The 23,283-nt window shown below is 32.9% G+C and overlaps 1 protein-coding gene and 1 long non-coding RNA gene across 3 annotated transcripts; one reads left to right on the top strand and one right to left on the bottom strand.

The window, feature by feature from the left end:
* Positions 1–8,942: 8,942 nt before the first annotated feature.
* Positions 8,943–12,944, top strand: LOC132622096 (MADS-box protein FBP24-like). 2 transcript variants are annotated; one of them, XM_060336628.1, is made up of 8 exons: positions 8,943–9,096; positions 9,476–9,689; positions 10,433–10,499; positions 10,603–10,767; positions 10,964–11,005; positions 11,155–11,196; positions 11,753–12,002; positions 12,586–12,944. In XM_060336628.1, exons 2-8 carry the CDS (start codon positions 9,502–9,504, stop codon positions 12,588–12,590), a joined length of 759 nt encoding a protein of 252 aa, XP_060192611.1. In that variant the 5' UTR covers positions 8,943–9,096; positions 9,476–9,501; the 3' UTR covers positions 12,591–12,944. The 2 variants fall into 2 exon arrangements, with proteins under 2 accessions (XP_060192611.1, XP_060192619.1); XM_060336636.1 differs by lacking the exon at positions 8,943–9,096 and having other exon boundaries at positions 9,159–9,689.
* A 5,862-nt stretch (positions 12,945–18,806) lies between these two features.
* Positions 18,807–21,423, bottom strand: LOC132622090 (uncharacterized). Its single transcript, XR_009575807.1, has 3 exons — positions 21,207–21,423; positions 20,239–20,306; positions 18,807–19,298 (listed from the first exon to the last, which is right to left on the bottom strand). It is a non-coding gene; the product is annotated as an uncharacterized LOC132622090 (long non-coding RNA).
* Positions 21,424–23,283: the final 1,860 nt, after the last annotated feature.

Here is a 23,283-nt window from a genome sequence, read left to right as displayed (position 1 = left end):
TATTTGGACTAAATATAAAAGCTAAAAGTACCATATAAAAAAGATTCACACAAAGTATTATAAATATTAATATACACCAATTTTAGGGACCCACATAGAAATGGACAAGAAAATAGAGTGGAAAATGAGAATATGCTAAGAAAGTCAAAAGGAAAGCCTAACCATTAGATATAATCTAACTAAGTGACTACAAAATCTTTAGATTTCCCCTTATTATAAGTAGTAATTTCCAGATATTGTTAAAACATGTTGCAAAATAAGCAATATTACTAGTTAAGGTGGATTATGTTAGTAAAAGTAAAAATCAATTAGAAGTCACGTTTAATAATAAATGTATTTTCATATAAGAAGAAGTTATCAAAAATAGTTTCATATAAAGTTGGAACACTTCCATCAATGGAACTATTTTCTTCGAGCTAGTAAGTGGTTCACATAAAGAGGACTTATTTTAGTGAAGTAACTTGAGTTACTATTTCCCGATCAATTTTTTGCGCGGAGTGCCCTTCTTTTGGGCTGGTCTTTATATTTTGCCCTCATTTATGTCTTCTTTAAATTTTGCCCTTGCCGCCTGTTTAATGAAAGTTTTTTGACAAAATTACCCTTACCCCATTAAAATCCTTTTTATTTCATCATTTGCCCTTTTCTTTTCTTTTTTTGCTTCTTTTTTCCTCCTCTGTTTTGTGTTTGTCTCATCTGTTCTAAAACTTAGGTACGAATTTGGATCTTTTGCTCGTTTCAATATTTGTTTTTATGTTAAATTGTTATTTGTTGAATTGATATCGTTGTCTTCATCGTTTTTTATATTTAATTGATCCTTTTTTATTTAAAATTATAGTGTTTTGTTATAGTGTCTAGATGATTTTTTGAACTTTAGTTTCATTCCCCATGTATATATTTTGGTTTTTTGAATGTCGTATTATGAATGTCGTAATATGTTTTAGTTGATTTTGATATGCGTTTTGGTTTTCTCTTTGTTGAATCGTTGAAGTTTTGCCTGTGAACAGTTGTTTTATGTTGTTGCTGTTGTTTTTATTTAATAATCTGGTTTTTGTGAAGAATGTGTTTGTCTGAGGCAACATATGTCGGGTCCGGCAGAGTTCTTGGTTTTTGAAATTGAAGTTATGCCGGTTCCGGCATAAAGTTATGCTTGTTCCGGCATAACTTCATGAATTAAGTTAATTTATGTGTGTTTGGTTTTTTGGTGTTGTCTTTTTAATAATTTTGGTTTTTATGCAATCTTATGTGTTTTTGGTGTTTTGTTAATGATGTTTTGTTTTGGTTATGAAAAATGAAAGTTTGCCTCTCACGGCATACTTTGTAATTTTGTAAACTGAAGTTATGCCGGTTCCGGCATAAAGTTATGCTTGTTCCGGCATAACTTCATGAATTAAGTTAATTTATGTGTGCTTGATTTTTTGGTGTTGTCTTGTTAATAATTTTGGTTTTTATGCAATCTTATGTGTTTTTGGTGTTGTTTTGTTAATAATGTTTTTGTTTTGCTTATGAAAATGAAAGTTGCCTCTAACAGCATACTTTATTCTTTTGTAAAGTGAACTTCTGCCTCCTCCGGCATACTTTTCTAGTTCTTAACACTTGCGTAAATTTTTGTTTTGCTCATGAAAATAAAAGTTTGCCACTAACAGCATACATTGTTCTTTTGTAACGTGAACTTTTGCCCCCTCCGGCAGACTTGTCTAATTCTTAACACTTGTGTACTTTTTTATTTTGCTTATGAAAATGAAAGTTTCCTCTAACAGCATACTTTGTTCTTTTGTAAAGTAAACTTATGCCTCATCCACCATACTTTTCTAGTTCTTAACACTTGTATACTTGATGTTTTGCTTATGAAAATGAAAGTTTGCCTCTAACAGCATAATTTGTTCTTTTGTAAAGTGAATTTGTGCCTCCTCCGGCAGACTTGTCTAATTCTTAACACTTGTGTACTTTTTTATTTTGCTTATGAAAATGAAAGTTGCCTCTAACATCATACTTTGTTCTTTTGTAAAGTAAACTTCTGCCTCCTCCGGCATACTTTTCTAGTTCTTAACACTTGCGTAAATTTTTGTTTTGCTCATGAAAATAAAAGTTGCCTCTAACAGCATACTTTGTTCTTTTGTAAAGTAAACTTCTGCCTCCTCCGACATACTTTTCTAGTTCTTAACACTTGTATACTTGATGTTTTGCTTATGAAAATGAAAGTTTGACTCTAGCGGCATACTTTGTTCTTTTGCAAGGTGAACTTCTGCCTCCTCCGCCATACTTGTTCAAAACTTTGCCTGATTATTTTTTGTCAACTGAAGTTACTATAATTTCAAGTCTAAGTCATTGAGCATTGTATACTAATCAAATGGAACGTATAAACTAATCAAAATCAAAACAAAGCAATAAATTTGATCAATTCTATGTTGTTGAGTAAAATTATGATTCGCAATGTTGAATCTCAACTGAATATCAGTTGTTTAGTTCATAGAAGATGATTTGTTGTTATTTTCAAATATTAACAAATCTAAACTTAATAAAGCATCAAATTGAGTTGAATTACGTTCAATTGAAACGCTATATATTATGTATTTATCTTTTCCGATGTTGTAGCAGCAAAATCAATGGAGATTTCTCCGGTAAAATGTTGGAACGATGGAACGATTGAAAGGTTTGTTGTTGGAATGATGGATAGGTTTAATTGGATGTTTGGGGTTCGTTACAGACTTTCAGGTTTTTATATGTGATGAGTAGGGGTAGTAACGTCTTTTCTTATTATTTTTTAGCTTAGAAGGGCAAATATTAAAGACCACGCATTACGGGGGCAAAAATTAAAGACCAACGCATTTGAAGGGCATTCGCGCGAATTGCCCTTTCGCGATGGAAACCAAGGTCATAAGTCCATAACCACCCATAACCAAGCTCGTATTCTATAACTCATTATATCCTCCATTAATAAATTTTCAACATAACAGATAAACAAAACATAATCCCATAATTAGTAAATAAATTTCTATTTAAACATTGATCCATTTATGAAGTACTTTCCTTGTACACATAGATATAACATATCGCTCGTAAGGTGGTATGTTCCTACTGTTAGAAATTGTATGTATTCGCACTATTAGCTGCGGATGCTAACATGGTACAGATTACACAAAAAATAATTGCATGGAACATCTCATAAAATAACATAGTACAAAGACACCTTCTTAATGGTTCCTGTAAAATTAAATATCAAGATTTGGTACGCTAGTTATTAACATAGTGCATAACATTTAATTTTTATCAACTTTTTCTTTTTCTTATTCTTAGTAGACTTACTAAACAAATAATAGAAATTCCCTAGCTAATTAATACAAGAACTTCGTATGTATATTTAAATTCGTATGTATAGTTTATAGACCACACCCCCACCCCGGCCCGCACAATCTCTCTCTCTCTCTCTCTCCTCTGTGACCAGGGGCCAGGGGGTTCGGATGAACCCCTTTGGCGAAAAATTACATTGTATATACAAGATTTTTTTTTAATGTATATATAGTAGATGTTGAACCCCCTTGGCTTCTTCGTGTGTTTACTTCTTTATATTTTTGAACTCCCTTAGTAAAAATTCTGGCTCCGCCATTGTCTATGACTACAATAATTCTTTGCTAATATAGAGTGTAGAGATTAGATATTTAAGAGTGCAGTTGCTTGAATTTGATTAATATGGCAAGGAGTAAGTACCTAAGTCCTAAGTCATAGGCCAAAAATAGTTTGGATTCAAGAAAGCCTGCTACCATGTGAATGAAACTGCATACTTATTGTATTTTTCTTTTTCACAACATTTATTTCTCCCTTCGTATACCCAAGTCTCCCACCCCAAATTTGGTAAAAGGGGTGGGTGGTTTGGAATTGACATCAAACAACCTGTACATAAAAATATAGTCATCATTCTTTTATTCTTTCTGCACAAGTCCACATTCCGTGTTGACCATGTTTTGTTGCTTTTGTTCATCTTTATATGTACGTATAGTTTGCCAAGTTATAAAATGTTTTATGGGTTCTTTAACATTTTTAGCTAGACGGATGGAAAAAAAAAAATCACCCGCCTAGTTGTAATTGCTGTAATCATTGCCCATATAACATACACACACTGATTATATACAAATCATAGTGGCTAAAATTTGTAAAAATAAATATTAGGGTTATTTTTTTGTCGTGAGCTTTATTAAGCTGCTAGCTATGTGGGGTAAATATAAAATATCCACATATTGTGTTTTATTGGATGGTTTGCTTTGTAGTGATATACGGTTTTTACAATATAATAATCCATGTAATTTGGTGGAAAATGATACTATAGACAGAGTACTTGATTGCTGGACTTAAAATTTAGCTCTCGTTTGGCCATAGATTTTGGGAGCACATTTTGAAGATTTGTTTTTAAAATCTTTGTTTGGCCATAAAATTTTGACAGATTTTGAAAACAAATTTTCAAATCCCAAATTCTGGGTCAAACCTGTTTTTGGGCCAAGATCTATGTTTTGACCTTTTCAAAACTTTTAAAAACTACCTCAAACTTTTGTATTTTATAAAAAAGCTCCATCTATTTATGACCCAACTAATTCTATCTACGATGTTCCTCCATTAAAGTCATATCTACCATGTTTCCACAATTAAAGCAGTCTCTTCTATAAAGTGAACGAGCTAAGTTGTGCCCAAACAGTAGAAGAAGATATCCTAGGAAAAATTGCTTTACCAACTGTAGAAATCCGCGAAGATAAAAATGGATCTTTGTATTGTAATTTGAATTGTAGGAGCTAGTAAGTTTGTTATTAGCAGTTGTTATTGAAATATCACGTTCTGCAGAATTTGGGATTAGCAAGTATGTATGTTTTGTATGGTTGGGTATTCTTGATACTTTTTAGAACTTATGGGTATAAGTAATGTTTCATGTTTTCCAAAACAAAAAGTGAAATATGTTTTGAAAAATTATGGCCAAACACATTTTAAAAAGTTGAAAAACTTCACGCAAATCAAGTTTTTCATTTTTTTTTTTTTTTGGGAATCTATGGCCAAATGCTAGCTAACTTGAATTTGCCGTATAAGAGTTGGATCCGACTCCTCTCCATTTCGTCAAGTACACATCTAGATGAGAGCATGTGTTCTATTTTATTTTTAGAGGTCAAGATTTAATTACGCTAACAAGTATAATAATCATAGTTAAGTGAATAAATTTTGGAAAACTACTTTTCCAACTTTGGTAAGAAAAAGATATTCCCACAGATTTTGTTACCCATTAATATTATTAATTTCATCTTATATATTAATAAATGTTAACTATGCGACATTTAAGCTGAGGTTCGAACAACTTTCTGTACAAGTAAATTTATTTTTGAAATATTATGTTGAGAAACAAAACAAGGGAAGGATTATCAATGTTGAAAAAATCATAAAATAAAAGAATAGAAAAAAGAAAAGGCGAGAGGGCATCAGAATTACAAATGTGAAATATCCAAATTCTAAAATTTAAGGAGAAGTTAACTGCTGCACATGCGCAGTGGCTACTATAATTGACGGGAAAAAAAAGAAATCTGTTCTTTTAAAAGTTCTTTTATCTTTTTTTTTTTTGTGAATAAAAGAAAATATTCTTCTAAAGCCAAAATATTTTCGAAGACTGCTATTTATCAGGCTAAACAAATACGTTGTTAGGTTCATATTTAGGTTCATCTTCTACAATTTTAATATTTGAATATAAAAATATAATATGAAATTAATGATATTAGTGTGTACCAAAATTTGTGGGAAATTTATTTTATTACCAAATCTGGAGAGTAGTTTTTCAAAACTTATTCACGTAACTATGGTTATAATACTTGTCAATGTAATTAAATTTTGACCTGTAAAAATTAAATAGGACACATGTCTCTCATCTAGATGTGTACTTGACGAAATGAAGAGAAAGAGTAATGGAGAGGAGTCGGATCCATAAGAGCTAAGACGAGCACGTAAATAAGAAGGTGAATGGTTTACTCACTAAAGTTTTAATTAACTTGGAATTATTCTACTAGTTAAGTGGTATTTAATTAATCCTATAAGGACAATTGAGATAGAAAGGTTACTCTAAAGTTTTAACGGAAAAGGCTCAAATATGTCATCGAACTATCGTAAATGGCTCATTTATGTCACTCGTCAATAGTTTGACTCATTTATGTCATCCTGTTACAAAATGGCTCATTTATGTCATCGCCGTTATAAAATGGGTCGGATTTTCTAATTAATTTGGGATTAAAAATTGGGTTGGTTAATTAAAAAATGTGGACCTCTAATTGGAGGACACGTGTCATATCTGGTATTGTAAAATCGATGTTAATGAAAAATGGCATGAATGAACCATTTTGGTAACGATGATGGCATAAATGAGTCATTTTGTAATGGCAATGGCATAAATAAGCCAAACTATTGACGAGCGGAATAAATGAGCCATTTCCGATAGTTTGATGGCATATTTGAGCCTTTTCTGAAGTTTTAATTATCTTGGAAAATTACTAGTTAAGTGGTATTTAATTAATCCTATACAGATTGAGATAGAAAGGCTACTTTCTAATATTCCACTTAAAAGGTTGATAAATTTTTTTTTTCCTGGCAAATATATCGTAGACATACAAAAACAAATTATGAAATCAGGATGATTTAAAGTTAAAGTTTTGTTTGGACATGCAATTTAAATTTTTTAAGTTATATTTTTTTCATAAACATAAAAACCCACAAGTTGTGAAAACCATCAAAACTTCCCCAATTCTTATACAATCTTACCAAATGAGCAAATCATAGTCCATAACAAAGTTAATACGCTACTAGAGTATCTTTCTAAAAAATACAAAATCTATTGATCGAACTTTGGTAGAAGTAAATTTAATTGGTAAATGATTGGTAAGAGTAAATTTGTTATAAATATACTACAACTTGCAGATTTTTTTTTGTATTTGATATAATGGTTGGTAAATATATCTACCAACTTATGGATCTTTTTTAACAAAATATAAACTTATGAGTCAAGTTTTACATTTAAAAAAATTTGAAATCATGATATGGAATCCTAAATCATACCTTTAATAGAGAATTTGGGATTTAAAATCATGATATAAGGTTGAAGTTGAAATTTTGTACAAATTGCATAAACAAAAGCTATTTGACATCAAAATATGAAATCATGATTTCGTATCATATGACCAAACGCCAACTAAATTAAAGAAAAAATAAATGGATAAGCAAGCAAGTCTAAAAATAAGCACTCACACTGTCACACATCTTAAAGAACAATCTGCAAAAGGGAAAATCTTATTATTATTTGACAAGTAAAAACGAAGAAAAATCGAAATAGAAAATTTTAGCTGTCCCATGTGTGATTTTCAGACACACACAGGAGAAGAATTTGACAGAGCATTCTTTTTGTACCCACCAATTCAAAGCTGATGCATGCACATTACAACATCAATAATTTATGAAAGAGTTCATGTATATGTCAACATCTTAATTGGTCAAAATCCTAAAAGTTTGAAAGTGTTTGTGAGCTTGACCAGCTTAATTTACAAACCATCAGACTGATCTTTTTTTAACTTTCTTTTTGGTTAAAATGACTCAATATTAGAATTTAATTTCATAAAAAAAGAATGTCATTTTTCTATATTTAAAAATAATTATACCCATTTATTAGTCATACCAATTAATGTTTAAATTATGCCACAAGTTTCAAATTAATTTTTATTTCTTTTTTAAATTTCATGCTTAATCAAATAGTGTTACATAAATTAAGACTCAGGGTCACAAGTAATTTGGTCAAATTATGCTTGTTCTTTCTATGTGCTTCCCCCCCCCCCCCCCCCCCTCCCCCCAACCCAAATTAAAAAAAAAGGTAAGGTAGTGAAAAAGAAAACAAATAAATGGAAAAAGTGACTGGCCTTGTGCATGTGAATTGTGGAAGAATACTATTAAATGTGAGTGAAGATAACATGGGAAAAAATTAAAAGTCTGAGTGCATTATAGTAACACTTTGTCTTGTCCATTTGAGAGGAAAAAAAAGGTGTTCTCATGAGACCTTCTTCACTTTCTATTTTGGGGGGGTGTCTAGTATTTATGATCACTATCCCAAGAAACCCTAATTGGAAATACACAAGAATTTTGGTAGAATTTCTCCCCCCATCATCCAAGGAGGGTTGATAGTACGTTGTCAGTAGTGGTTATGCGTCAACAACAACATCAATTAGTACTTTATATTATTCTCTTCTAAACTTGCAACTACTTTCCTCGAAATAAGAAAAACCACTCTGGAACTATGTAATTAGTACCCAAAAAAATGGTGCCAACAATTATCTTATGACAAATAAACGTGTCTTTGAATTTAGCATACTATGTAATTATAAGGCTTTACGCACAACTTAGTAATTACATAATATAATATTATCTGAATCAATACTTAAGTAATAAACGAAGCAGCCTCAACAGTCTTTGGCAGGTCTTCTGTTTAGTGATCTTTAAAAAGTTTTTAACTACGTCGTCAAGAGAAAAAAATTACATCTAAGATTATTGTTGACAAATTATAACCTAAGGAGTTCTCACATCATATCATATATATGTGTGTGAAAATTAACAAAAGTTTCAGTTTTTCAGAAGGATTTTAACTTATATAAATGTAACAAAATTTTACACTATCAATAGAATATAACTTGTATTGTAATAGGTGACTTCGCTTAATTTTCAGTAATCCTCACCTTTTATATAGACTATTGCATGTAATTATCTTTTAGTAGTTGATTTGATAGTGTAAAAAATCTTTTACATTCTTAATGTACAAAAGTTAAACTCATTTCACAAGCACTAGCCATCTATAATTCCAAAATAAAACTAAATCAGGATAGTTGGTTTTTATAGGCAGGATCAAGGAAGGCCTAAATAAGCTGTTTTTTAAATCTTTATGGCCGAGTAAAACACTAAAAATAAAGAAAAAGTGATGAAGATTTCGCAAAATTGAGAAATTACTTTACATAAATAGGTGATATTGCAAAGAAGACCTTCACCTCTAACTTCTGAGTACCCCAAATCAGAAAGCCAACCTGAAAAAACACAAGAAGAACAAAGGTAAACTCTTAGCCAACCTTGCTTTTCCTTTTTATATCTCCTCTAGTAAGCTTCCATATATTCACTGCAAATTTCAGTTTTCCATTTCTAAAACTTTTTACATCCTTTTGGATCTTAGTTTATTTTAAACACAAGTCTTTGTGCATTTTCCAGGAAATTAAGAAATAATTGGCATTTAAAGCTTAAACAAGAAAATTCAAAAGTAGAAAAGGAATTCTGTTTCTCCATTATTTAAGTCTATGTTTCTAATATGATGCATATTGTACTTAGTCTTTTTTAAGCATTGTATTAAACAAGAAGCTTTCATATATGTAAAATTGTCACTCTTGTGTTTTTCCAAAGATTAGTTTCTTATTTTTGTTGCTTTTACCTTAATTAGGAGAAATTAAATAATTATTGGTGATAATGGGGAGAGGAAAGATAGAAGTGAAGAGAATTGAGAACAAAACAAGCAGGCAAGTTACTTTCTCAAAGAGAAGAGCTGGGCTTCTCAAGAAAACACATGAACTCTCAGTTCTTTGTGATGCTCAAATTGGACTCATCATTTTCTCCAGCAAAGGCAAATTGTTTCAGTACAACAGTGAACCCCACAGGTTTTTTCCTTTTCCTTTCATCCTTCAAATCTTGTTATTTTCCTGATGGTACTAATTGAATTAAATTTCTTGTGTAGATTTCAACTCATTTTGAGCTTCTAGTGCTCCTATTTTTTTTTTCTAAACTATTATGCCTTCATTTATTTGTTGATGGAACTAAATTTCTACTTCTCTGTGTGTCTCCATGTGTGTATGTGTGTGTTTTGACAATAATATGCTTAATTAGCATAAGAATTTTTTTTCCAAGTCAGTAAAGCCCCACTACTGTCCGATGACCAACTCGAGTGCCTAGACATCAAGTTCAGAAATAATTAGGGTTTTTTGAAGTCTAAACTTCTTCTTTTCTTTTGTTTTTAAACTCATTTTGTTAGTCTTCTGATTTTTTTTATCTTCAGTAGTTCCAAGAAAGTGATGTTCTGTTAGAACCATTAATTTCCAGTAAGGAATTTTAGTTAGACAATAATATCAATCGTCCTTTTCTTGAGTACACAATATGAAACTACAAGAGTATAAGATTTTTTGGCAATTCCTTAAAAGATCTCTACTCAAATTGTGGTGTTATATATATTTTTTTTAATGTTTATATCCTTTCCCTTTAATTTCCTTTTTTCTTTTGTTGTTAATTAAATTCCCTGAACTAATGTGTGATATATATTCTTAGTAGTAACAAATTAATTCTCCATTTCCTTTTGTGATTTTTTTGCCCTCTCTATACGATCTTTCTTAATTTTTGAACCTCACAGCATGGGTGAGATCATTAGTAAGTATCTCCACACCACTGGAGCCTCACTTCCAGTTCATGATCATAGGGTATGGCCAAAATCTTGTACTATTCTTTTTTTTTTCTTTGTTCACGGTTTGAATATAACTTATTCACAGCAACTTTATTCACTTGAAATTTAAATTTATATAGGTGGAACTGTATGATGAAATAACTAAAATGAAAAGGGAGACACTGAACCTTCAATTGAGCCTTCAAAGATACAAAGGTGATGACTTGAACTCAGCACAGTATGAGGAACTAAATGAACTTGAGAAGCAGCTTGAAAATGCTCTTAACAAGATTAGAGTTAGAAAGGTACGTAAAAATGGTTATTTCTTTTAATTTCATTTATTATACATTCTAATTTAATATACTAATTATAACAAGGTGAAACAATCAAAATTAAGAAATAGGAGTACGTACTAATTATATATGACACAAAAAGAAAATCAGTGTGAATTGATTTCCCAAAAATGTGATATGTTTTTAATAAAGTTCACAATGGTTGCAGCTAGATCTCATGCAGCAACAGATGGAAAACCTGAAGAGAACGGTAATATTTTTCCTATGACCCTTTAAGATCTACTTATTTTGTAAAAAATGTCTTCTCTTTAAAACAGAAAAAAGTATGTACAAGAAAATTTCCCGTCCCTTTAATTTGTTGATCTTGATTCTCTTCTGTATTGTTCATTAATGTCCTAGGAGACAATGCTGGAGAAGGAAAATCAAGATATGTACCAGTGGGTATGTTTTTATCGCACGTCAATTATTTGACTTTCTCTTCTCATTTTGATCCAAATGCTTTGACCACTCTGGCAATATGTTACCCATTAATTTCATAACTTACCAAAAATAATACAATAAAAGCATAAAGCAAAATCTTGAAGTCTAGATAATTAGTACAAGTAATAGCTCGTCCAGTCCTTGAACTGCTACACTAACTATTTCATGTATTACTCCCACCGTCTCAAATATCTATGGTGTTTTTGCTTTACACATCCCCTAAAAAATATTAATTAGGAAGGGTATTTGACTAACTTTACCTTTATTTATGTCTAAGTTATAATCTCTCTGCATTAAATGTTTACTCTATTTGTGTGTTATTTTCATTAATGACAAAATTCCACTAAGGTAAAATGGAGAAAAAATAATTAATTGTGCATTGAACTTCTAAAACGACAAATAATTTGAGATAATTATTTCTAGTTACCATGACAGATAATTTGAGACTAATTAGGGAGTGCTGATCATTTATCCCATTGACTTAATTTTTTTTATTTTTTTTTTTGATGATGTGAAGTTGATGGCCAATCAAATGTACAAGCAACAGTCAGCAGTGATGGAGCAGCAGAATGATCAACAAGAAGAACAAGAAGCAATTACTGAACTAAATCTACTAGGAGAACAGCCACTGTTAGCTCAGTTTTCATTCTTTGGAGAAGAGCAACCCAGTAGTAGCAGTGTAATTCAACTTGCCAGTACTTCAGCCTATCGCCTTCAACCTTCTCATCCTAATCTTCAACATCCTGATCTTCCTGGCACTAGCTATGGTATCATTAATACTTCACTATCTTTTTCTATGTGAGTTTGAATTTTATGCATTGAAGTTGTAAAAAATATTGTTTGATTAGGTCACTTAAGAGGTGATTACAGATAATTATATTTAATAAGCATTGATTAGTAATCTTGAATGATAAGTAACATGCGATAACATGTTAAATTACAATAATAGTTTCCTCTTTGTTTTAGCATCTAGTCCGTGCAGTACTAATATCTCCCATTAATTTGGTTAGTCTCCCTATCTTACTTTGGTTATGAAACCATATCCTAAAGTATATAAAGCTTTTAGGAAAGCCCTATTTCATCCTAAAGTGTACAGAAGGATATAACATATTCTTTTTGACTAAAAGGATAGAGAAAACTTTTATAATCTAGAAAAACAAAAGAATTAGTACATATGCAACTAGTAATTATTTGGATATTTTTTTTGTGACTATGTAAACATGTTGCTGTCCGATAAAAATAATTATCAATTTCAATATTTCATATAGGGAGTACTGTTGATATTCGTAAAATGGTACATATCTTTTATTACTAGCTACTACTAATGTTTTTTGAAATACATATTTGCAGATTGATCATGCTTTAATTATGAGGAGCTGCAATTGCTGGGCTGTGAAATTCATAGTGGATAATTCTACATTTCCTTTGACATAATTTGGAGCATATATACTTTATTTAAATATTATGCATTTTAAGGATCTACATATTATAACTAATTAAGAATCTCTACTTATGCATATATACTGGATTGTGGGCGTACCTCACAATGAAGTTTTACTAAATCTTAGCGGAGACTGGATAGGAACTAGAAATGCTTATAAGTGATCTTATCTATAGGAAATTTGCTTGGGTGCGTAATAGATTTATAGTTCTACAACTTCTCTAAAGTGAGACTGGAAAAAGATTGTTTCTATTTTATTAGGTATTGATTTATAACTATATTATTCACATCTTTCATTCTACATGCAAACTTATTAGAGCACCAAGTCAGAAGATTATTGATTTTGCGTGAACTTGTCAATAAGGAATATGAACAGTTAAATTGAAATCAAATGCATCTACAGATTTGCTAAATGTGTGTAACAAGAATAACAAGCAATTATGAAAACTAAAACAAAAGGAAAACACAAATTAAAGGGTATATAAAGCTAAGGGTTATGCATGTGAGGGATGAAATTGGACACAAACTCAAGCATATATGGCAAAACCCTTGCTCAAATCATGCTCATAATCAACACCCATTCACCCAAGGAGAATTAGATAGAATATAATTAAACAAAGAGAAAATAAGAAATTTTATCAATTAATAAGGGAGAATCTTAGACCAAAGTGGAAGGCTAAAGACAAACAAGTATTAGAAGGAGGCGGCAAGCCCTGTATTTAACCACACAAGTTCTTCAATTCAAGCAAAAGCTTACAATAAAAGCTATTACTCAACTCGTCCTAATTTATGTGACGGTATTTGATTGACCACAAATTTAAGAAAAAATAAAGACTTTTAAAATTTTATGGTCTAAAACAAACTATAGGCATTTATATGACTATCAATCATCTTATTAAGAATAAAAATAAAATTTATATGAAGTTATTTCTAAATAAAAAAATATACTTATTATATTCTTTTTAAGAAAGACATAAAAAGAAAACATGACACAATATTTCTAGTGATACATGTTTCTGAGCGTGTTTACATTAATAGTGGGCACTTAAAGTGATAATAAGCCAAAAGTCATGGGAAATTAAGATATAAAACTGACGAAAACAACTAGTCACGGGAACGTTAATAATGAGTGTATTACATGATAATAGAGTGTGACACATGGCAAATCGTGTTTATAGTAGCGCGTGTTAATATATGTTATGTGGGCATTTAAGGTGGTAATAATTTAAGTTTGAACAAAAATAAAAGAGATGATAGGAGTAGAACTTTCACGAACAAATTATGGGTAATTATGTATTATCAAATTTATAGGGCAACCTACTCGTCATTGTGAAGTGAGTGCGCTCTGAGGTTCAATTCACAACGGTCAAAAACATTGCCGTTTCAATTTAAGTGTTTTAGTTTGACTAGATACGAAATTTAAGAAATAAATAGAGTCCTTTGAATTTTGTGGTTCTAAATTAAAGAAGTGTATAATGCACTAAATGTCCTTTGAATCTTGTGGTTATAAACTTTTCATGTATGATATTTGAATTGTCAACTTACTAGATATAGAAATACACTGTTTTTTAAACAGACAAAAAAGAAAGTAGGAGTCAGTGGCGGAGTCAGGATTTTAACTAACGGGGTTCAAAAATATAAAGAAGTAGAGAAACGAAGAAGCCAAGGGGGTTCAACATCTACTATATATACATAAAAAATAATTTTTACTTTGTATATACAGTGTAATTTTTCGCCGAACGCCCCTTGGTCCTTACTGGCTCCGCCCCTGGTAGGAGCCGTTTGAACATGATTTGAAATCATGATATGAAATCAGTGATGAAAATTGAACATGAGTTGTAGTGTAACTACTCTTTAATGCAGTGAGTAAATGATTGGTACAACAACAACATACCCAGTGTAATCCCATAAGTGGGGTCTGTTGAAAATCTTACGGGAAATACTTGATCACGAACCTTGTCAGAAAATACTTGATCACGAACTTTGTAGGAAATTCTTGAAAGCTTGAGGCATGTCAATTAAGACACCGTCCTTAAGGATATTTCACCAGTATAGATGTATTTCTCAGGATTCAACAAGCTCTTCTAGTACAAAATTAGAAGCCAGAATCTAAGAAAGATTTAATATAAAGAAAACCCAGTACAATATGTGTAAAAGATAGAAGAAAGAAATTCTCTTAATGTCACCCTACACCAAAGAAAGAGACTTGGTATTATATAGAATCAGAGTTGGAACAATGGTTGAGAAAGTTTGTTGTACGTTTCATAGTTTTAGAAGTAATGGCTAATAATGAGGATTAATGCAAATAAAGGTGGGGTTAAACATCAAATAAAGGGTATGTTACAATATTATAAATCAGTTATCAAAGACCCCATTAATATGATCTTAAAAGAATTTATTTAGTCAAAAATATGAACTATTCTTTTTGAGATATCACATCAATTTTTTCAACAATCCCCGCATATCTCAAAAAGAATATTGAGGAATAAAAAGAAGTAAGAAGTTGTCACACCCCGATCTTACTAGGGTGTGATGGGCACACGACCCCATATCTGGAGCCGAGCGAACCCACTGGCTCTTATTACATATATAAACTCTTGAATCAATTAAGAAATAAATACACAGTAAGCTCTCCAATTTTTTTTTTTCATAAGTAAAGTCTATCATCATGTGGGACCTGTGACGTGAAACATAATAACATATCGACTGGCGAAGCCATCTACAAAGCTGACACTCTATACCCACGACTCTGTCTGCAAAGTCTCTAACCTCGAACATAGCGTCATAGTACATATACTCTGACTTGGCAGCACTCCAGGACAAGTGGAGCCTACCAACTCCGCTGGAACATCTTCTATGCTAACTTCGCATCCTTTGGGTGTACCTGCGCGGCATGAACGCAGCCCCCGAAGAAGAGGGGTCAGTACGAGTAATGTACCGAGTATGTAAGGCATGAATAATAATATGCGGAAAATATAGAACAAGGATAGTAACATAATAGAAACATGTAGCATATCATGAGGGAGGAAGATAACCTGTACATATAAGTGCCCTTCGGCAGATACCATGCATGCTTAGCGCTGCGAATCGTGCAGCCCGATCCATATGTGCATATATTATAACATATTGTTGCGGAACGTGCAGCCCGATCCATATGTGCGTATATTATAACATATTGCTGCGGAACGTGCAGCCCGATCCATATGTGCGTATAATACTTTACTTTCTTGGAAAATATCTCTTTTCATATACATATGGATAATAGAACACATCATATTGCCGAGGCGTCGGCTCCGATCCATTTAACCATACATCCCGCGTCCGGGACGAAATCATGTATCATACTCCAACTGATCAGGTGGCTATGCGTCTATAGCGCCTTCTCTTTCCCAATCTTCCCCATATACATGTACATATACTTATAACATATAAGCAGCATGCATTAGATCCCAAAGGAAATCATGTCCGTATCGGAGTGACATAAGGTCGGTAGCCTCCGATTTCATTATGGAGTAATCGTGATAGTCATGTCTCACCTTGAAAATACTAGTATTATAAGGCGAGACTGTCAATAAAGCGTAACATTAAAAGAAAGCGTAGAATAAGATCATAAGCTTCATATAACATTCATTCATTCGTTTTAAGGTCCTTTAGAAAGTAGTAAAATTGAAATCATGAACTAGCTTGACACTTTCATACTCATATTGAATTCTTAACTTGAAACTCTTAGTCATGGAATCATTCTTATCATACTCGTCATCAACATGTTCTCTTCATTAATATCATCGTTATTGTCATCATAGAAATGTTTTCATTAGAATAGTTACAACACTTATCGTTTGATAAACGGAACAATAAAGAAGAATCCGGGAATAGTGGGCCCACCTCGGTCAAACGAGGGGGCGTACCCAATTTACGTATAATATGTTTCATGACATTACTTATGAGAGGTTTAAAGTAGTTGGTTCCTATATGTGCAAGTTCTAGATGTTTAGGTAACTTTCCAACAAGCTATGCAAGATTTTAATTCAATTCTATTGAATGAAAAACGACTAATTTCAATCTCGGATTTCTAGGAAAGGAATTGTCCCCGAGGCCCGTGTCCAAACCTATTACGTCTAGGACATGCCAAGGAAGGAAGGTGAAGCCTTACATACCTCTTTCCGCTCCTTATGCTATTCCAAATTCAAGTTGCAAATCCGCCAAAATCTACAAATTGGTCACATTTACCAAATATCAATTTCAAGCCTTTAAGAATCCAATCTTAATTCATACTTGTCTACGGAAATTTGGGCAGCATCTCCCCTATACATAGAGCATCCCCGAGAATTTAACTCGGCCAAAATAATTCAACAACAACCCAACAACAACACCACCAACAACAACAATCACTACACAACACAATATAGCATAATTAGTCCTCTTTCCAACATAGTGCAATAACTTTCATTCCAACTTCACATTTCCAAACCAATCTCAATGTGTTTACATTCATTACTAATCAAGATCATTACAATATAATTCGGAAGCATTTCATATCATTTCTACAAACTATTCACAAGATATACAAAATATACAAACTTTCCACCAAAACCATAATCCATCCAAAACTTCTAATCTTCAATCTACATACTCATAACATATTTCCATCTTCCAATTTCATCAACCATAATCATAATTTGCACCTTAACAATTTCATTTTCATAATTACATAAATCTACCATAAAATCACAAAACTTCTCATAACCACTTAACAACCAATCTTTCATGCCAATATGGACTATTATCCTTCCAAATTCACCAACTAACATAATAATTCACATTTAAAACTCCACTTCCATAATTACATAAAAACTTCAATAAAATCACATAATTTCCTATAACTATTTCCAATAATTTTCCATGCCAACTTGAACCATTTTCTTCCATTTTCAATATAAGGTCCACCACAACTACAACTAGAATACAACATAAAATTTAACTCATCTTATTTATACAACCTTACATACACATGCACACATGCAAACCCACATTGTAAACTTCCATATTTCCATAAATTCTACTCATTTCTACATACTACAACATAAACCAACCTTCATAACATAATAAAAAGGAATTAATTCTTACCTTTTTCTACAATCTTCTTCACTTGACCAAGTTGTCAACTTGAAGGAACAAGTGCTCTTTCTTCCAAAATAATTACACCAAGTTGTAAAGGACCCTTGAATTAGTAGGAATACCACAAGAAAATAATTTTTGGGAGAAGATTTCAAAGGGACAAAAATTAGAGAGCATGGTCGTATGTCATGTCTCCTTTGCTCTTCATTTTTTTGTTTTTCTCCTCTTCTAATGTTCTTGAAACTTCTATATGTTTCAAGACAACTAAATGACTCCTTTTACTTAATTATCACATGGAAATTAATTAGAATCCATGGGCTTGGGCCATTATATGGCCGGCCACCCCTCTTTTGGGCCTAATTTTTCTCTTCATTTTTTTTTTGGGCCAACCCGGTTGGTCCCGAGTTGGGCCTAGCCCACTGACCTTTCGACCTTAAAACGCCCATATCTCCTTGTACCGACGTCGCCTGGGAACCCAAGACCTATGGTTGGAAAGCTAATTCAATTATCTACAACTTCTATTTCTTGGTATTTTTCCAAATTCCAAACTTATAATACCGTTTGTGCCCCTCAAAGTCAGGTCACCCGAAAACGTTTTCTTAAAAATATTCGTTTGGAGGGCTTCCACTTTGATTTGGCCCAAGGGTCCTTCATGAGTTGTGTTTAACTTTACATATGTGATTCATATGACTTTTCAGATGTTTCAAAAAAAATCTCGATGTGTGGGCCCCACCCCATCTTACAAATAATCCGACGTTCAAAAAATACGGGCTGTAACAGAAGTTTTGCTGGGTTTTCACATATGAGTACAATGCGTCGAATCTGGTGTCTCGTAGACTATGAACCAGACCTAGATAAAACAAGTTTAAACGTACAGAACAGTTGGTGAAGTTTAGAACTTCTATGAATCAAGAATTCTTTTGTAAGCCCAGGGTCTTATTCTATCACATTATACTCGCACAATCTTTGTATGTCACGACCCAACCCCGTAGGCCGTGACTAGTACCCGATCTGGGCACCCAAACACATCTATCAAATGCTATCTCAAATTTTATCCAACACATTCAAGTATATAGCAGAAGCCGACAAGGCTATATTTCAAATTTAGATAATTTCCAGAAAAATTTCGGCAGAGTTTCCTTGGTTTTACAGACTATCCAAATTAACCCTGCGTACAGATAATACCAACAAAGGCCACACAGGGCCAACAAAGCAACATGTAAACATATGCGGACCGGCCGCCGCGGCGAATGGGATCGCCCAAACACAACATATACACGCATCCGTACAGAAAGACCCTAACCCACAAACATGTCCACAGACCTCTAAACAGACCGACAGAATCATATGACGGGACAGGGCCCCGCCGTACCCATGAACGAATATACATAAATGCACTAACAAATATATATACCAAAAATATAAGCTCCGGAATGAGAGGAGCACTCCGAATAGCAGAAGGGGGTGTCCAAAACAGGTGGATCACCGGGCTGTGCGTCTGTACCTGCGGGCATGAAACGCAGCCCCCGGAGGAGGGGGTCAGTACGAAATATGTACTGAGTATGCAAAGCAGAAGGTACAGAAATAAATCTTGAACAGTAATCGAATCAGAAGTATGGAAAATAATACATATCCAAAAATATCAAAATGTTTATTTCCAAAGTATAAATTATGCATAGGGCACAGGAAAATATGGTCGCCCGCCTGTCGATGGCGCCATAACACAGCATAACACCAGAAAGTTTCAAATCTCCGAATCCCCGGCACACATCACAACACAGCATAACGCCAATCACAGCATAACGCCAAACATATATGGAACCCGGCCCTCGAGCGAGAAGCTCGGTGAACCATAAACACAGCATAACACCGGAATGTATCATAATACGCACGATAACCGAACCGGCCCGGGAACCGGCGAACGATATCATAGGGCACGAGCGGAGTAGTGAGGAATCATATGCATAAAATCATTATCATAAATCCAAAAGATAAGTAAAATAGTCATATTTGAAATCGGAACAATAATTACAACATTTTCTTCCCAAAGTTACCGAAATTACATAAAGGGCGTCGCGGGACCCACAGACGAGTATAGACCCGAACTGAGCCCGCCTATGAAAAACATACTCATTTTATATCATACAAACTCCTACGAAAATTTCGAAGCAATCCGAGCTTTTCTGAGGAAGTTATGGGCGTTTGAACTTTTGGAATCGCTAAAGAACAAGCTTTGAAACCAAAAATCAACTTTCATGAAATCTTTACAAATTATAAACTCTAAGGATATAAGGATCAATGTTATGGCATATGCGCCCAAGAATACCAAGGAAACAAATACGAATCATAGATAAGCTCGGATTTGCGAGAATAGAGTTTCCTAGAGGCTCGTATCATGGCCTACTTTAACTAAGGCATGCCAAAAGAAAGGTTACTTTACATACCTCAAACGCTCTCCAATAATAATCCAAACGCAAGATAAGTCCAACCTACGTCTCGGGCTGCCCACGATCTATAAACAAGTCATAAAATGCCAAACATTAGCTAAAGACTTTTTGGGCATTAAATTCCAATTTCGCCCTTAGTTCTACAGAAATTTGGGCAGCATTTCCCCTGTAAATAGGCTACCCCGAGAATTTAACTCGGCCATCTCAGTCAACAACAACCACAACAACCAACCTAACAACATTAATAATTAATCCGAAAGGTAATTCAACAACAATAGCTCTCTTGCCATCATTTATCAACTTTCATAAATTCAATTCGACGACTTACCTTCAAGCCAAAATCGACGCTTATATGCTCACATACTAACCCGAACCCATACCAAAACATTTCAAGAAATTCTAAGCAATTTATACAACTTTTCCAACAATCCATAAATTTTCCCAAGCTACCCGAAACAGCCCCTAACCGAGACAGCCCCTCTAACTTTTTCTTCATTTCCAAATCATGGTTTGTATCTACAATTTACATTCTAACAATGCTATCTCATCAATATACCAATTACATTAAACATACAATAACCTCTAAAACAGTCCGTGACATTAACAACATCATTTTGAATCAATAACCATCCATCTCCAACCTAGAATTCATAGCGACGACGACTAACGCATTAAGCGACATTCATTCCTTCATTGTCATATAATATGACCCATTTCGACCAACACTACACATATACATATATGGATGATTCTCAACCGTTCTTCACCTTACAATGATCATAACAAACTAACTAGGCATTAATTCATAGTTTCAACACAACACAATAAACACCCATATACACGGCTAGCACACCCATCACACAACCCACTTCCAATCATACTATATTTCATGATTTTTCTTCCATTATAACATATTACAACAAGCATACAACCTTTATAACATACAAAACATAATCAAATCTTACCTTTTCTCTTCAATTTCCACAATGGGCTAGGGTTTCCAAAAGATGAAAAATAATGTGTTGATCGCCCCAACGACACCTCCACGCTACTTAGGGACCTCAATATAGTGGGTTTACACCAAGGAATTAATTTTGGGAGAGCTTGAAAAGGGACTTGAATTTTTGGGGAGGTTGGCCGAGAGCCTCCAATGGTGGAGTCTTCAAAATTTTATTTTTTATGTGTTAAATGCAAATGAAGACTTGTGGTCATCTTTTGTGCTAGTGGAAGACTTATTCAAGGGTGCCTTGGCCCACACCATGTGTTGTTCCAATTAAAAGTGAACACACATTGGGTGAGCCAATCCCAAAAAAACCACACGGCCAAATGCATACAAATTGCATAATTTGCAAGTTCCATCTATTCCAATTTTGGTCCCAAATTTTCCTAATTGTTCCATACCAACAAATTCATGCACAACTCATATCTCAGAATAAAATCGAAGGTAAAAAATTTTCGACTTTGTATCCCGAAATTGTTTTGTCCTTAACTTATCATAATTAATCCGGATTATTCCACTGTACAAAAATACGGGTTCTAACATTGTGGTTATTGCGGTTTTGCGCTAAGAGGCCATGTGCGTGTCCTGGTATTCGTAAGTGCTCTAGAAATCTATCACAATTTCATAGGAGCGGCACCACTCCACACTCATATAGTTCCAATATCAAGTGTATTCTGCAGAGCAATACACCACCTATAAAGGATCAATTGGATTAAGAGTTTATAACTCAACCTTACTTTGCCTTGCAGTTTTGCACTATATCACACACCATAGGAAGGGACATAATTTAATAGTGCACCTTTAATCAACTAATGACTTGTTATTACCCATATGAACCTAATTCATAAGATCTCCAATCACATAGGTTAGGTTATCATCATTGTTAATCTTCTCAAATTGACAAAAGTCTCATTCCCCTCGATGTTTCTTTTAGTCATGTGAATCGGCCAAATTCACCTTACACATCACATAACTCATGGAAATAGTTCCATTTTTCAGCAACTTCTTTATCACATTGTGTTAGACACAAAATATTGAGTTTGTTCCAATTTAAGTATTCACTAAGTAGTTTCTTAACCACGCTGCCTCATACCCAGCCAACTCCAAAGTCTCAATTCAGATTTATTATTAATAGAGTAATTATTCTTTGTTTGGCTGATTTAGATGTTATTCACCCCCACAAAAGGTGAACACGTAGTTTCTAGTGGATTTTGTCTCATCTGAATCAAAAATCCAGTTATCATTATTGTATCTCTCTAATACAACGGAAAATCCATTTAACCCCATAATTCATAGTACCTCTCAATTTTTTATATTTTTTTTAAATTAGGATTGATCTCATCATCAACGGCTTCTTTCCAAAACTTTATTTTCAAAAACATTTTGAACAACAAGATCAAATAAAATATTATCTCTTTTGAAATGTTCTTTCGGCATAACTCTAGTAAGACACCACGACCCCCACATTTTAAAAAATTTTAATATAGGGGAAGTATTTTTCATAACTCATAATAAGTATTATCAATTTCTCATAAGACTCATCTTATAAATAACAAACTAATAATATAGCTTCACCCAAAATATTATATTCAACTAATAATCACATTATGTCATCATCAACTAATATTTAAGAAAGTAACATTTTTATAAAAAATGAAATGAATAAATCTTACTAAGAGATTTCTTAAAAAATAGAATATGTACAGTTGATATGACACACATGAGTGAAAAAAAATAAGTACATATACTAGCATTTATAAAATTATTTTTTTAATATTGTAAGCACGCACAAATACATCATGATTGCAAATTCATTGCTCAAAAGATTATTATTTATGCAACCTTATCATACTCAAAATAAAAACTTCACTCCATTTTTTTTTTTGGTTTTCAACCATAAGTTTAAGAAGAACTTTTCCTTTGCAATGACTTCTCAAGTTCTTGAATCACCAAGACAAATAAATCACTCTTCTTCTTTAACTTTGGGTGTAAAACACAAAATTATTTTGTTAGCACAAAGATGCTTAGTAACACCAAAGTCG

Source organism: Lycium barbarum, chromosome 2 (genome assembly GCF_019175385.1).
Source record: "Lycium barbarum isolate Lr01 chromosome 2, ASM1917538v2, whole genome shotgun sequence".
NCBI classification, from domain to species: domain Eukaryota; kingdom Viridiplantae; phylum Streptophyta; class Magnoliopsida; order Solanales; family Solanaceae; genus Lycium; species Lycium barbarum.
This window is presented reverse-complemented; position numbering and strand designations above follow the sequence as displayed.

Coding starts and splice junctions, on each gene's coding strand:
- LOC132622096 (XM_060336628.1), top strand. CDS start 9,502: ATGGGGAGAGGAAAGATAGAAGTGAAGAGAATTGAGAACAAAACAAGC. Junction 11,006..11,154: donor TGGAAAACCTGAAGAGAACG/GTAATATTTTTC, acceptor TTAATGTCCTAG/GAGACAATGCTGGAGAAGGA. Junction 11,197..11,752: donor ATCAAGATATGTACCAGTGG/GTATGTTTTTAT, acceptor GATGATGTGAAG/TTGATGGCCAATCAAATGTA.